Below are 16584 nucleotides of genomic sequence, written 5' to 3'. Positions count from 1 at the left end.
GCTGGGAAGGAGGATCCTGCAGCATGCCTTCTCCTCCCTGATGAGACCAGAGCAGAGAGAGAAGAAAGGTCACCACCCTCTCTGCTCTATGCTGAGCTCTGTAACAGAGCAGGTGGTGCTCCCAAGGGTGCTCCTAAGGGGCCTGACCTCACATCCCTTTGAACCCACTAAAGCAGTCGCTCTGAACCCAGTTCCTACCTAGCCAGTACCAACACAGAGAGGATTAAGTACCCTGTGCAGGAGGAGGAACCAAAAGAGAGCAAGCCAATGGCTGATACTCCACAGACCCTGTAATATCTGGTACCAAACCCCAAAGGGATCCAGTGGCCATGGTGAATACAATTTCTGAGTGATTTAATTTTTTTTCTTTTTCTTTTCTTTCTTTTTCTTTTTTTTTTTTTTTCTCGAGCAGCATCACTGTGTGATGCAATGAAAGTTGAAAGCACAGAGGTAGAAATACGCACTCACCCAAGGAAGGGTGTTGTTTGGTCCTTACAGCAGAGACCCTCTCCTCCCCAAGCTGAGAACAGAGGAGCAGGAGTGAGGACGGCCCTAGGTGAGCTTCTCCCTTGGAGTACAGCAACGGAGCAACTCCTGGGGATTCCAGTCATAAATTCAGGCAGGAAAGGATGGTGGTGTCGTGTGTGGTGGCAGCAAGGCCTCCTCTCCTTCCCACTGCAAGGAGCATGAGACAGACACCCAGAAACACACTGCACACATGCGCACACGCACGCGCGCGCGCACACACACACACACACACACACTTACTTCATCAACCTACACCTACCATCTCTGCCTAAAACCCTTTTCCTCCACTCTCCCACATAGGATGGAAGGCAAGAAAAGCAGGTGGCACATTTATCCAGTCCCTTGTATGTCAGGGCAGGCAGGACTATGGAGAAGGACCACGATGGACATGGACCGCCCTCCCTCACGATACATTGCTGGTCTCCTTCCAAGTTAGTCTCTACCCATTGCGGGCAGAAGACGTCACCTTTAGCCTTAACAACAGTAAAAACACAGCCAAGGGGGCCCAACACTCTCAAACCAAGATCAGAGCCCCTGCCCTTCACCCTTTTCAATTCTGAGAGGCCACAGCTAGAGTGTTGACATAGCCATGAGGCCCCCCTTCGTTTTCCAAGTGGCCCCGCTGGGAGCCTCCCTGAGGTGGCTGCGGTGGAGGTGGTGGGGGGGCAGAGGGAGGAGCACCATAGCTGTTTCTGGCCCGACTTGGGGAAACCCAACTCCCCCGGTCCCAGCAGCCCTCCAAGGCCTCCAGGCCACGGCAGCCAAGGAAAAAGAGGTTTTTGAGCATGAAGATGGACAGAGGCTGTTGGTAGCTCACGACCAGGAGGCTGCGCAGCGCCAACAAGGGCACGTCCACCAGGCAGCCGCCCAGCAAGCGCAAAAGGCGGCTGCAGCTTCCAGGTCCGGAGGCCTGGCCCCAGGACGGAGCTGCTGCTGCGGTGGTGTTCAGCTCGTACAGCCAGAGCACTGGGGAGGCAAGCGTGAGGAAGTAGACGGCGATGAGCAGGTAGCGCAGGTGCGCGGGGAGCGGCACGCGGCCGTCCAGCATCAGCTCCACCAGCGTGAAACTGTCCAGCAGGTCCAGACACGTGCCCAGGAAACAGCCCGCGGCGCGATGCTGCTGTGGCTGCAGGAGCAGGGGACCCGCCGAGCCCGGAGGCGAACCCGCCTCGCTGATGGCACGCACCAGGCTGTAGAGCAGCGGCACGGACAGCGCCATGGTGAGGCGGAAGCCCGTGGTGCCGAAGGGCGCCCGCAGCTCGATGAGGTCCAGGATGGACGTGCCCAGGATGAGCACGACCTTGGGAGTGAAGGCGATGGAGTAGATGAGCCAGGCCAGGTACGCAAAAGCGAACTCGCCCGCGGCCCCGGCTGTCCCCGGCCCGGCCCCGGAGCTGCCCGAGCCTCCTCGGCCCCGCGAGCCTTGGCCCCGGCCCGCGGACGCCCCAGCCGGCAGGTGCAGAGGCGGCGGCGGCGGCGGTGGCGGTGGCGGTGGCGGCGGCGGCGGCGCCGAGTGGTGGAGCTGGTGGTGGCTGTGCGCGCTGCTCGCTGGCCCGCCTCGACGGCCCCGGCTGTTCTTGGCGAAGAAGATGGCCCAGCCCACCACCACCACCAAGTCGGTGGCGATCCAAGAGCACCAGTACAGGTCGGTGACGGCGATGAGGTACAGGTCCAGCAGACCACCCTGGGCCAGCAGCAGCACCACAGACAGCGCCTGGTAGCCCCAGTGGCATCCGGGACTTGACGAGGAGCAGCCGTGGCGCCGACGACCCCTGCGGCCGGGCCGCCCGGCGGCCGCCGCAGCAGCAGCGGCAGCAGCACGAGCAGCGGAGGCGCCGCCACCGCTCCCGCTGCCGCCGCCCGCGCCGCGCCGCGGCTCGCGGACCCCCGACGGCCCCGGCGGCGGCGGGCGCCGAAGTCGCGGCGGTCATCTGCAGGAGGAGGAGGTGGCGGTGACGTGAGGAGCGGTGGCCGGCGCGGCGGCGGCGGCGGCGGGGGCGGCGGGGGCGCCCCCCTGAGCCGGGGGCCCGGGAGTCCGCGGCGGCGGGCACCAGTGGCTTGCTGATGCTAATGCTCTCGTCGTCGTCCTCTCGCTCGCGCCTGTGCTGCTGCTCGGGGAGCCGCCGCCCCCGCGCGCCTGCCGCCGCCCCCCCCGCGCTGGGGCTGGTGCTGGTGCTGCTGTCGCCCGAGCCTCTCCGGCCGCGGGAGGAGCCCCCCCGGAGGAAAAAGGGGCTGCAGCGGGCGGCGGGGGGCGGCGGAAGAGGCGGCGCGGACGAGAGCGCGCGAGGTGGCCCAGCGCCGGTGCATTGTCCTCGGAGGGGCTCCCGGGGCTGCTGGCCCGCCGCTCTCTCCCCGCCAACCTCGGGCTGACGAGGCGGCCGAGGGAACCGGGCCAGCCGCGCCGCCTCCTCCCAGCTGCTGCAACTCGCACCCGGCTCGGGCGGCAGCGGGATCCGGACTGGAGCGGCCGGACTGGGCGAGCGGAGCCGCGGGGGCTCGGGGTGGGGGGTGCGAGAGGGGAGCCGGGGAGCCGAGCGGACCGCCGGGACTGGAGAGGCGGGGGCGGAGGCGGGGGAGCGAGCCCAGCAGGCAGGAGAAGGAGCTGGCAGCGGGGAAACCAGGACTGGATTCAAGGGGGAGAGGAGGCGAGAACAGAGGAGGAGAAAGCCTGGCTGGCTGGATCAGCAGGAAGGAAAGGAGTGAGAACTGAGACGCTGGAGTAGAGCTGAGAGCGCAGCGGGACTGGCAGGACGTACGTTTCTTGAAGCCGCCAACTCCGTAACTTAAACTGCTAGGTGGCCTTGCTCTCAAGGGTAGACCACACCTTCTTGCCAAGAACCAAGCTCATTTCTGCCCCTAATCTGCATAGTGCTTGTAGGAGGAAGCGCGGCCAGGCCAACTTTCCCCCTCTTGTGCGCCACCGGCCACCCTACATCTACTCCCCTTAAGACCCTGATAACTCAATGGAAGTGATTAAAAAGTAAAAATAAAAAAGAACCAGAAGGGGACCGGGATGACGTGTATCAATTGGCAGAGTAATTTTGCCTTGCGTGCATTAAGTCCTGGGTTCCATCCCCAGCACCAAAATAGATAGATAGATAGATAGATAGATAGATAGATAGATACCCAAACTCTATTATTCAGAAAGCAATCCCAAACAAATACTATACATTTACACGTCTAACACGATCCCCGGGGAGATCTCAGTTTCCAGTAGATGGAAAAGCTCCCTGAATATAATTGCTGAGAAGAGAGCCTAGGAAACGCGCGCGCACCTACCATTGCCTAGCTCTGGAGTTGGCAGAAGCTAGAGCCAAGGCATGCAAGGGCTCTGGAGACTGCCAGGGCTGGGGGTGGTTCGGAGAGAAGTCTTTGCTTACTTAGCCAAGCTCATCTTTGGTATTCTCAAAGTTTTTTTTTTTTTTTTCCTAGTTTGCATGACGTGCTGGGTTCCTCACCAACACCCCTTAGATGTGGTAGCCCACATCTGAAGCAGAAGATCAGGAGTTCAAGGTCATCTTCAACTACATAACAGGTTTGAGGCCATCTTGGGCAAACAAAAACGCTTAAGCAGGAGTTGAAATAACAGGAAACTGTGTTTAACAAGGAAGGGAAAGGGTCTTTAGAGATATGGGAGCTCCGCAGGCCAACTCCTCAGGATGCTGAAACAGGAGCATCCCAAGTTCAAGGACAGCCTGGACAGTTCCTGAGTGTTGCTTTTAGGGGTAGGGGAGAAGAAAACTACTGTATCACTTGGAGCTCAAGAAGGTTCTGGGACTTCTGTGTAATTCTACTCCCAGCCCATAGGAGCAAGTTAGGAGCTTGCCCGACTTACTCCCCAGTCCCACAGATTGTATGTCCCCTGCCTCAAAGCTGCTGCTTTGCTGCCTGGGGGGGAACCACCATATTTCTGACCACAGCCTTTTCCTTAAATATGCCTCTTAAGTAGAAGAATTGAAGCTAGAGATGGGTTAGGAGAGCACCTACTGTTTCTGCAAAGGACCCAGATTCAGTTCCCAGCACACAGGGTGCCTCACAACCATCTGTAACTCCGGTTCTGGCGCCCTCTTCTGACCTCTGCTGGTACCAGGCATGCAAGTGGTACACAGATGTACATGCAAGCAAAAACACTCGTGTACAGAAAGTAAAACAAATAAACCAAAAAGAAAATTTTCTACTTCCCCCCCCAAGACAGTATTTCTCTGTGTAACCCTGGCTGTCCTGGAACTCACTCTGTTGACCAGGCTGGCCTTGAACTCACAGAGATCCTCCTGCCTCTGCCTCCTGAGTGCTGGAATTAGCAGCATGTGCCACCACATCCCGTGAAAAGAAAATTTTCAAAGAAGAATCTGCCTCAGCCAAAGCTGCTTTTTCTAGCTTCTTGAAGGATGGTTCAGACAAATCCATGGCACATATAGAATTCAGAACTTTATGACTTGTGCAGTCTTGAAAGGTCTTATGCCCTAACGTCCAGAAGGCAGAGCAGGTGTAAGTGTGGGACCCACGGCCCCGGATTCACTACACAGCCTGGGGAGCTGAGGCCAGTTAGCTCAGCTCTCTGAATTTCCTCACGCTGATCTGAACAAAGGGACCAGCGCTTACTTTAAGGGAATTTCGTGTTGAGAGATCATGTGTGTGAGCGGCTTGTGCTGGCTGGGAGTGTAGACACGGTTAAAGAAGCTGGTGTTCAGCTTACTCAGTCTACACCTCAGCCTCTCAGGGAGCACTTTTTTTCTTTTCTTTTCCTTTTTTTAGTTTTCAAAATGGGGTTTCTCTGTGTAGCTTTGGAGCCTGTCTTGGCACTCGCTCTTTAGACCAGGCTGGCCTCGAACTCACATAGACCCACCTGCCTCTGCCTCCCAGTGCTGGGACTAAAGTCATGCCCCCCACCACCTTGCTTCCCAGGGAGCACTTACTCATAGCTTGGTGGCGGTCATCTGAGCCAGGCAGTCAGCTACACCCTTTAGCGAGTACCAGGGAGAAAGCTGCTATTGTTAAGAGCTTCTTGCTGCTTCTTGCCTGGCGGTAGTGGCACACACCTTTAATCCCTGCACTCAAGAGCCAGAGAGGCAGAGAGATCTCTGTGAGTTTGATGCCAGCCACCACAGCTATGGCTGTTACACAGAGAAACTCTGTGTCAAAAACAAACCGTCTCAAGAAGCAAAAACCAAACAGAACCAAACAACAAAAAAGCAGTGGCTCATAAATCTGGCCTTCATACGCCTCATGGATGGCAGCACCGCCATGCCAGCTGGTGCCCACGCCACTCACTTGGGGCAGGGTAGAAATAACAGCTTCCAAGATGCAGCCTCCATGTGTAGACATCCTGCCAGGTCCAACAGATGTCTGGGTCGAGCCAGTCCATGTAGAAAAAGGGATTGGGGGATTGCCAGGTTCTAATGGGAGCAATTATAGCCAGTCTTAGTCTTCCCCAGGGAAACTGAAGGTGGACGCTGGCCCGAGATCCCTTCTTAAGCCAATGAGGTGGATGAAGAGGTAAAAGCAGCTGAAAACAACAAAAAAACATTGGGACTCCTGAGGAGACTGAAGTGAAGAGCTAGTCCCCCTGTCACTGGTGCTCCCGCTACAGACCCACCCACCAGGATGAACCTTTTTGTCCACCAAGACCAGATTGTTTTATTTTCAAGATCTTTTTTGAAGTGTACTATCATCCAATGGGATGGACTTTCTCTTTATTATTAACTTATTTTATGTATATGGATGGCTTGTCTGCATGTATCTCTACATACCACCTGTGTGCCTGGTACCTGCAGAGGCCAGAAGAGAGTGTTGGATCCCATGGCATGGGAGTTACAGGTGGTTATGAGCCATCATTTGGATTCTGGGAATCAAATCTGGGTCCTCAGAAAAGCAGCCAGCACTCTTAACTAATGAACCACTTCTCCAGCCCCCACATAGAGTTAGTTTTCTGTTAGGGGTTCTTCATCTGACTTTCCCATAGACCCCAGACCCTGAATAACAAAAACACCAATAATCAGGATAAGTCGGTGTAACAACGGAATGTCAGTAGTCAGAGTACTGGAGACATCTCTCCTCCCTTTAGGTTTGATAATATCCAGCCTTCTCTACACACACACACAGGGGTAGGGGGAGTTAACTATAAGCATCTCAGAAGGATCTAGAAAAAGGAAAGAAACGGTCATAGAGCCGTTATAAGCACCTGGGGGTCTATGCTGGACACTTTGCACACAACACCTTGAAATGGAGAGTGCAAACCCAATCTATCCAAGTCATACTACTAGTTGAAGAAGTGCAGATTAACTGGACTCCTACCTGTCAGCCTGGCTGCCACTCTCCTCACAAACCCGGATGTCAGCAGCTCACAGGCCTGGGAGGAAGGGGTCAGTCAAAGCCTTTCCCTAAGCATTCCCCACATGTTAGACACTGGAGAAAATTCCTCTGGCAACCTAACACCCGTGCTTCTGAACTACAAAGCCAATGGCTGGTGGCCTTCCTAGGGAACAAGAGGCAAAGCAGCAGGAAGAAGTGACCTTGTCCAGCTCAGCAGTGGAGGGAGGGTCAGTGGGATGAGGCAGCCTTTACTTGCACTGACCACGGGCCCTGTTCCCAGCTGATTCTTTCTCAGTTGGGAATCACTGCCTCTCATGTTTGGAGCAACAATAAAGGCAAGATTCAAAGGAGCTGTCAGAGCATTGAGGAGCCCACAGAGGTTCCCTGTGTGAACATGAGAGAGAAAAGAAAGACAGGTGGAGTTCTCTGGTTCTCAGTCACAATTAGCAAACACTGTGCTCAGATAGAGCAAACCTAGCAGGAGAGTGAGAGCAAAGCAGAAAGCCAGCCCATACAACTCAGTTCTTGAGGACTTAGAGCCTCAGAACTACTCAGCACTCTCAGAGGATTAACGGAACGGACAGACTGATGCTGCATCTCCCTAAAAGCAGAGCTCTTACAGAGCCTGGGTGTGCCCTGAGCTGCCCAGTGGGAGGCTTCACAGTGATGGCACCACCCACGGGGACAGTGTCCCTATGCATCAGCCCCTGAGCTAGATCCGAGGTTCCACGGATTTCCTCTGAAAAGTGGAAGCAAGTTCCTCTTGGAGAAAGCAGGCAAGCCACCAAGCACTGAGAGGTGTGGATGGTAGACTAAGCTCTGCCTCTGCCTCCCAAGTGCTGGGATTAAAGGCGTGCGCCACCACTGCCGGCATCATATAACAACACTTTAATGTATACTTACTCTAATGAGAAGGCAAGGGACAATTTTGTGTTTGTTCTGAGATAGGGCCTCACTTTGTACCCCTGGCTATCCTAGAACTCATTATGTACACCAGGTTAGTCTTTAGCTCCCAGAGATCTGCCTGCTTCTGTGTCCCAGGTTCTGGAATTAAAGTGTGAGCCAGCACACCTGGCTCCTCCTCCTCCTTCTCCTCCTCCTCCTCCTCCTCCTCCTCCTCCTCCTCTTCTTCTTCTTCTTCTTCTTCTTCTTCTTCTTCTTTTTCTGAGACAGGGTTTCTCTCTGTAGCTTTGGAGCCTATCCTGGCACTCACTCTGGAGACCAGGCTGGCCTCGAACTCACAGAGATCCACCTGCCTCTGCCTCCCCTAGTGCTGGGATTAAAGGCGTGCGCCACCAACGTCCGGCTTCACCTGGCTCTTTTTGTTGGTGTTGTTCTGTGGTGCAGGAGATAGAACCACAGGGCTTCACACAGGCTAGACAAGTAAGCACTCTACCCCTGAGCTCTTATCTTCAGCTTGTCTGTGTGCCATGTGCATGAATATGCCCTAGAGGCCGGAAGAGGGCATCTGATCCCCAAGACTGGAGTTACAGCTAGTCAGGAGCTGCTGTGTGGTGAGCAGCCCCACTTGTCTATACTGGTTTTCTTTTCTTTTCTTTCTTTCTTTCTTTTCTTCTTCTTCTAAAGGAAAACATTTAATTGGGGCTGGCTTATAGTTTCAGAGATTTAGTCCAGTAATCATGGTGACAGCATGGCAGCATGCAGGAGGACATAGTGCTGGAAAAGGAGCTGAGTCCCACATCTTGATCCCCAGGCAAGAGGAAGTGACTGTCACAGCGGGTGTAGTTTGAGCATATATGAGACCTCAAAGCCCACCCCTACAGCGACACACTTCCTTCAACAAGGCCACACCTATTTCAACCAGGCCATACCTCCTAATAGTGCCACTCCCTGAGGGCCACACATTCACACTCACGTGAGTCTGTGGGGGCCATACATATTCAAACCACCACAAATGGCTAACATTTAAGTACAGTTGGTTTGGCACAGTGGAAACAAGCAACCCACATGTCTATACTATTTTTCTGTATTGGTTGTTCATCTCACTGCTGTGATAAGATACCACGATGGACTATAACTTAAACTGTGAGGCAAAATCCTTTTTCCTGTATGTTGCTTTTGTTGGAGTATTTGATCACAGTGAAGTATATTCTAAAGGCAGATCACCTAGGTTCAAATCCTGCCTCTACCACACTGATTAGCTGCAGGTCTCTGAAAGGGGATTTGTTAGATTGGCTTGCACGGTACAGTCTGGGTAGTTCAACAATGAATGTCTTCAAACTGCAGAGGCTGAGAACCTCTACCTGCTTAGTCCATGGAGCCGGATGCCTCAGCAGTCAGTCTGGAACTGAAGACTGAAGGATTCCTGGAGAGCCACTTGGTCTCCAGTTCACACGGAATGAAGAAGATTGGTTCTGTTATCTGTGAAGGATGGCAGACAGGGAGGCAGGTGCCCCTGCCTTTTATTTTTGCTGCCACTGGCAGGTGCCACCCACATTTATGGTGGGTCTTCCAATTGTAAATAACCTAACCAAGAAAAGCCCTTCCAGACATGCCCTGAGTACAAGCTGATGAGCACCTGATGGGTGGCTCTGCACCTTGTCAAACTGACAGCATAAACCATCAGAGAAGCCATGTGTGATGGTTGGTCTGAGCTGTCAACTTTAAGATCTCTAGAGAGGGCTGTGGTGGCATCTCCAGAGAGGACTAATATGTTGGTCAGTGACTGAGAGTGAGGGGGCTTGCCCCCGATGCAGATGGCTCGAACAACGGGCTGGGGCCGGGAATGGAAAAGTTGTGGGAGGAAACCAGCAGATGTGTGCAAGCTCCACTCTTCTGGAGCCATACGTCTCCTTGCCGCTGCCATGGCCCACAAACATCAGACACCAGCTTCTCGGCCTTATGATGTGAACTCAATACTCTCCAGGAGCTTCCAGGCCCTGCCCTTCCTTTCTTCTCTTAAAGAAAACTAACCCATTTTTCATGTTCATTTCTTGAATCTGAAGTATCCTCCAATGACACCATTGGCCTGAGATTCCTCACCATAATCCTTAACCACTGCACAACTTGTAACCCATCATTTTTACAGGGTTTTCCATTTTCCACCAAGTTTGCAGAGGCCTGTTCATTGCATTAATTTCTTGTTGTCATCGGTTAGGTGGATTTGGGGCTCAGCACATAGGGCCTCCAACAACTTGACATGCATAGAGTATTCATTAGTCAGTTATAGAGGAATAGAACTGATAGAATGCACACACACACACACACACACACACACACACACACACACACACGGAATTTACTAGAGTGGCTTACAGGCTGTGGTCTAGATAGTCCAACAATGGCTGTCTACCAATAGAAAATCCAAGAATCCAGTAGTTGTTTAGTACACAAGGCTGGATATCTCAGCTGGTCTTCAGTATATGCCAGAATTCCAAAGAAATATGCTCTAATGCTAGTGAAGGAATGGACTTGCCAGCAAGAGCAAGGGCAAGCAGTCCAAGAGCAAACACTTTCTTCTTCCATGTCCTGTACAGGCTGCCACTAGAAGGTGTGACCCAGATTAAAAGTGCATCTTTCTACCTCAAAAGATCAGATTAAAGGTGGGTCTTCCCACTTCAGATGATTTAAGAAAAATTCCTCATAGGTGTATCTAGCTGATTGGTTTTTAGTTAATTCTGAAATGTAGTCAAGTTGGCAACCAAGAACGGCCATCACACATAGGCTCATTACAACTGAATGCAAGCACATAAAGATGGGCTTGGCACAAAACCCATCTAAAACCAGATGCTTCTACAACAAATATAGGCTTAATATTCATTTAATATGGAGCTTGACTTACGAGCTGGCTAATGAGCCTCCCATCTATCTACCAACTAGCTGTCTCACCTGCAGCATCTGCTGGGTGAGTAAATGAAGAACCGGGAGGAGCAAAGTAAGAAACAGACACAGAGGAAGAAGGAATGTGTCCTGCCCTCCAAAGACGGGCTCAAGGAACACTGTGGCTATGCAGGGAGGGATGGGAGAGCATCGAGCTAGACTCCTGTCCTCCAAAGAGAAAGTGTGGCAGGCTTTGGAAGCAAGGGCTGAAGGAACCTGGAAGCCAGTGCTGCCAAACCTCTGTCAACTTCCTAGTGGTTCACACTCTGTGACATCTTCCCACCTCCAGGCCCCAGAAGCTGCCAAGAGCCCTAGGCAGAGAAACAGGCATCCTAACATGACCCACCTCAGCAGAGCAGGAAGCACTGGGAAATGACAGAATGATGTTTAAGAAAGAAAAAAAAAAAAGCACGAAATTATTTTAGCCAATGTATTTTAAAATTCCTCCCTCAAGGCAGCATCCGGTTGCTACAGCAACCCCGGCTCTGTAGGGTGTCCTGATTACCAACATACTCCCTGCACCTGCGTTGGGCAGTTCAGAGGTGTTCCTCAGCAGCTCTGGGGTCTAGTGTCAGTGGACCACTGGATCACATATGTTCACTGTGAATGCCCGACAGCAGCTTTGTCCTAGGCTGACAATTTCATGAAAAATACGGGCTCATCAGGCATGGGGGCACAACCCTGTAGTCCTAGCTCTGGGTAGGTAGAGGCAGAGGATCACTTGAGTTCAGGTGTTCAAGACTAGTAAAGACAACATACTGAAACACATCCCCTCAAATAAAATAAGAGCAAGCTGCAGGCTCATTGCCTACCATGTATGATTCTCTAAGTTTGATCCCAACGCTAAAGCAGGTAAGTGGGATGGGGTGAGGTGGTGAGGTGGGGTGGAGGGGTGGGGTGAGGTGGTGTGGTCGGGTGATGTGAGGTGGTGGGGTGGAATGGAGTGCTCAGGTGGGGTGAGGGGTGGTCATGGGAGCCAGGTGTGGTGGTGTATCCTTACAATCCCTGCACTTGATGAGGTGAAGGCAGGCAGCTCAGGAATTCAAGGTCATCCTCCCCTGAAACTAGCCTGGGATACAAGACCCTAACTCAACAAAATCAAAACAAAACTCAAGTGTTGGAACCCTTGCCTAGCACGTGCAAAACCCTAAATGAGTTCCACTTTCAGCAATGCAAAAAATAGTTTTTAAAAGGCTTGTGTGCTATTCAAATTGATATATGGCCCTTTTGCTTTATTTTGTTGTTTTTTGTGTTTGTTTTGTTTTTTTTGAAACAGGATCTAATAGACCTGGCTGTCCTCGAGGTCTTTTGTTTTCTCACTTTGTCAAAACATGTACGGGTCACATATGAAGGCAGATGGTTATGACTCCAGTCTCCACCTCCCTTTGGCTAAAGCCCCTTGGGGACAGGACTGACCTGCTGCTGAGTGGTGGTGCTGTCTTCCCCACAGATCCGTGTCAGTACACATGCTACAGCTCTGTACCTAACCAGGAATCATGTATGATGTCTTTACAAAATACAAGCAAGTAAGAGAGGAGAAATGACCACTGTTACAACAGTCCCTGGGACTGTGCCAAAGGATCTGAGCCAGAGTCCTGGCGCCCTCACATGGCCACTCTTGGTTTTTTGCCCTTCTGTTCTCTTGAATATCCAGCTGCACTCCATACAAGCTCAATTTTCTGGGCCCAAGGAGCAGCTCCCCAACTGTGGCTCCACAGGGCACTGCTCGGAGAAAGACCATGATGCCCAGTGCTGCATGGCCAAATGGCATGCCTTGCATTTCTGAAATGAGTAACTGAATGGCTTCTGCCTTTGTAAGAGATGGAATAGGTAAGAATTGCCTCTGTCTCCAGAGGCAGAGGCAGGTGGATCTCTGAGTTTTTGCCCAGCCTGGTCTACAGAGAATTCCAGGACAGTCAGAGTTACACAGAGAAACCATGTGTAACACCCGCCCCCCCTTACACACACACAAAGGAAAGAATGGCCTCATTTACTGGGGTTTGTGAGACTCCAAACCATACGACCACTGATGGTCATTTAAAAACACTGGGCTGGCTCAGCAGGGAACTGTTTTCCATACAAGCCTGGCAACCTGATTTCAATCTCTACAACCTACAAGAAGGTGGGAGAGAACCAACTCCCCAATTCTCCCGCGTGCACACACACACACACACACAGTAAATACAATGTCACAAAATTTGGAGCCAGGTGTGGTGGCTTCTGTCTATAAAACCAGCAGTGGGAAGGTGGGGATAGGAGTCCAGGGCTCACTAGCAGCCGGACCAGCCATATCCATGAGCTCACAGGTCAGTAAGAGACCCCATATTACAAAATAAAGTGGCTCAGAGGTTAAGAGTCAGGTTTGACTCCCAGTACCCACAAGGAAATTAACATCTGTGATTCCAGTTCCAGGGGAATCTGATATCCTCTGGCCTCCACAGGCACCAAACAAAAATATGGTATGTGGTACACACAGATATGCTGTAAGCAAAACAACCATTCACATAAATAAAAATTTAAACATGAAATAAAAGTCAAATAAGGTGAGAAAGATTGAGGAAGACACCAGACATTGACCTCTGGCTTCCAAATCCATGGAAATATATAGGTATGCACATAGACTCATGCCCCTGCCCACTCACAAGTGCACACACACGAGCACACACACACACACACACACACACACACAGAGAGAGAGAGAGAGAGAGAGAGAGAGAGAGAGAGAGAGAGAGAGAGATACACAGAAAAAAAAGAAATAATCACAGCCCAGATATCACAACACATTCATCTAATCCTAGAACTTGGGATGTTGAGACAGAAGAATTGTTGAATTCACAACCAGACCCTGCCCCCTGCAACATAAACAGCAGTAGTATCAGTTCAGTGCTGTCCAGGTGCCAGGTGCTGTAGTTGCATTGCTTGGTTCTGGTCCAAATGCATTTCACTGTCATTCTTGCTAAGCAGAGCCTGACTCTTTAACATGCTAAAAATGATACAAGTACTTTTGTACTCTGTATCCCAGAGCCCTGGGAGTGAGGGACATGTACGGCAGGGCAGGAAGTCAGTTCTCCCCTTTCACCACATGGCCCCCACACAGGGATGGAACTCAGATTGTCAGAGTTGGCAGCAAGCACCTTTACCCACCGAGCCATCTCTCTGGTCCCACAGCCTGAATCTTAGGAGTTTCATTGTATTCTGTTCCTGTCCCTTAAAGTTAGTGGTGCCCAGGTAACCACATTGTAGTCACGGGATGACAAGTCCTGGGAATTTCTGGACAGTTCCCTTTTCTCCCCGCCACCCCATCCCCACCCCCTCCGTGGAATGTGCAGAACCAAGGATGGTGGGACAAACTCCCAAGTCCTCAAGGACAGCCCTGAGCTGTTCTTGCAGTCACAAAATGCTGAGCCTGGACTTCCTAGAAAAGTGGCTCTATATGAGAAATTCTGTACTTTAAAAGCTCTTTGTTCTTTGAGATGGGGTTTTGTGTAGCAAGGCTGGCTTTGAACTTGTTAATGTAGTAAAAAATAACCTTTAACTTCAGATCCTCCTGCTGCTACCTCCTGAGTGATGGGGTTACAGTACATGCCAGGTTTGTGGAGCCAGGGAGTGAGCCCAGCCCCTAGGAGGGGCATGCCAGGCCCTCCAACAAGTCATTTATTTCTGACATAAGCCACAGCAAAGACACTGTGAACACAAAGCCCACATTGAGAGAAACAAAGTTTTGAAAAAGTTAAGTAGTGTACAGGATCATACAGCTGGAGAGTTAGCTGAGCTGAGATTCATTCCTGGTGGCCTACAGTCTTTATTTCTGCATACTCAAGGAAAAGGGGGTCCTCACAGGTAAACATGCAGGGTCAGCAGGACCACCTATTGGACATGTATCTAGACTGAATTCTGCTAGGTGCCAGTCATGCCTGTGTGGGAGCCCCAACCCATGGAGCTTCTACCTTAGCAGAATAAAATAAGGAAGGATATATTTAGGTCAAGGAGTGTAAGTCCTGTGAAAAACTCAACAGGTAAAAGGGTTGTGAGCTGCCATGTAGGTGCTGGGAATTGAATCTGGGTCCTCTGGAAGAGCAGCCAGTGCTCTTCTTACCCACTGAACCAACTCTCCAGGCCTGAGAGAGCTATTTCTTAGAGGAAGTCACAGAAGTCTATGCAGTGACTGGCCCACAAGCAGGGAAAAAAATAAAAAGGAATGTCAAGAGTCAGATGTAGACCAGGGGACAGAGGCCCTAAATCGGGACACGCAAAGGACCTCTGTGTGTGCACGGTGGAGAAGCATGAAGAGATGAGGGAACACAGCAGGCAAGGGCCACGAGGTGAGGCGGTGGATGGCAGGGTGGAGAAGTGGCTGTGCTGTGGTAAGGAATTACGGCTTTTACTCAATGAAAGAGGAAGTCACAGGAGGGTTGTGATCACAAAATAGATCCAATCTATAACCTGACTGATTTATGGTTCAATGAGAGAACAGTGCAAGGGGGGTAAAGAGGGAGGAAATAGACAAGAAGACAGGTGAGGGGCTGTGTGAGGAGTGGAGGAAGCCCGGAATGTGTGGAGCCCTTGAGTTAATGTGTGTTGTTGACATGAATTGGCCATGTCAAGGACACCTAGCCTCAGACCCGTGGGAAAAGTGCAACCCCACCCCCACCCCCAGGTGAGGCTGAAGGATAGCAAAGCTTTCCTCTGTTCCACGTGCAGATCTTCACACATCTGCAGAAAATGTCCCTCATAGCTTTCTCAGCCTCAAGACTGCTCCTGCCCAGAGTAGCTAAAGCTGCCTGCTTGTTCAGCTGCACACAGGAACTCTGCCTCTTTATCTGTACGCAATAACCCCATCTCCTTGCTCGGCTGTATGCAATAACCCAATTCTCTGCTAAACATGCTGTGCTTATCGAGTGCTGCAGCTTCTCCATTACAGAGCTCGGTTCCCCAGCCCAAGCTTTTTCCCTGTGCGTTTCTCTTTTCCTCATTCCATCCTGGACCCCAAGCAGCCAGGGACCTCAGTAGGGGCAGGTGATGAAGGTGAGCAGCACTCCCACACTAGACACACCCAGAGCAAAGCTGATGTGGGAAACAGAGACGCAAGCATGACTTCAAGCCTTTGGCCCTGGCAATGAGGAGCCCTGGGGAGCCAGCAGGGGAAACTGGGTCATTTGTGAGGGACCACAGTGGGTATACTTGAGCCTGGTCCTCAGGGAGTGAGCATGCAACAACTTCTTCATTCAGCCTGTAGGATGCTAGCTCTCCATTCTCCTACCCCCCTGGTCACTCCCTCAATAGCATTTGCCCCCTCACCAATAAACAACGAAGCACCCAGAGGTGTCAACAAGTTAGTCAGGTGTAGCCAACAGTATTTTAAGAAAAACGAGCAGAGTGGCACACCTCTGTAACCTCAGCACCTGGGAGGCGAAAGCAGGTGATCAGGCTTCAAGGCCAGGAAGGAAGACAGGGAGACGAGGATGAGAAGGGAGGGGAGAGAAGAGGGAAGGGAGGGAACAGAGTCAGGAGTTTGTGTCCTATGCAAGTGACTATTGTAGTAAGACAGGTCCTTAGTTGGGTTTTTTTGTTTTGTTTGGCTACACCTGCCTCCCGAGTGCTGGGATTAAAGGAGTGCGCCACCAACGCCTGGCTTGTTTGTAATTTTTACTTCTTGAGACAGTATTATACTATGTGTCCTAAGTTGTCCTCAAACTCAAAATCCTCCTGCCTCAGCCTTCTGAATGCTAAGAATGCCATGTGCCACCAAATCTAATTCTTAGCATCACGCTGGGGACCTTTGAAAGGCAGTCAATATTCAAAGCATAGCACCAGGAAACTTGACAAATATCAAGGTTACGGAAGAGACAAACAAGGCCGAACTGGAGTAGGATTACGCTTTGAGGACAGGACATACTAGGACAT

At 51.6% G+C, this 16584-nt stretch overlaps 1 protein-coding gene across 1 annotated transcript; it reads right to left on the bottom strand.

Annotated features, from left to right (window-relative positions):
* Window positions 1–1078: 1078 nt before the first annotated feature.
* Window positions 1079–5774, bottom strand: LOC113837055 (transmembrane protein 121B-like). Its single transcript, XM_035449025.1, is given in 8 exon segments — window positions 1079–2401; window positions 2403–2461; window positions 2464–2563; window positions 2565–2626; window positions 2629–2661; window positions 2664–2690; window positions 2693–3151; window positions 5750–5774. Coding segments are annotated over 8 exon segments (2088 nt in total).
* Between the last annotated feature and the right edge of the window lie 10810 nt (window positions 5775–16584).

This window comes from Cricetulus griseus, chromosome 8 (genome assembly GCF_003668045.3).
Source record: "Cricetulus griseus strain 17A/GY chromosome 8, alternate assembly CriGri-PICRH-1.0, whole genome shotgun sequence".
Lineage (NCBI taxonomy): Eukaryota > Metazoa > Chordata > Mammalia > Rodentia > Cricetidae > Cricetulus > Cricetulus griseus.
The sequence above is the reverse complement of the archived record's forward strand: the minus strand, read 5'-3'. Positions and strand labels throughout refer to the sequence as shown.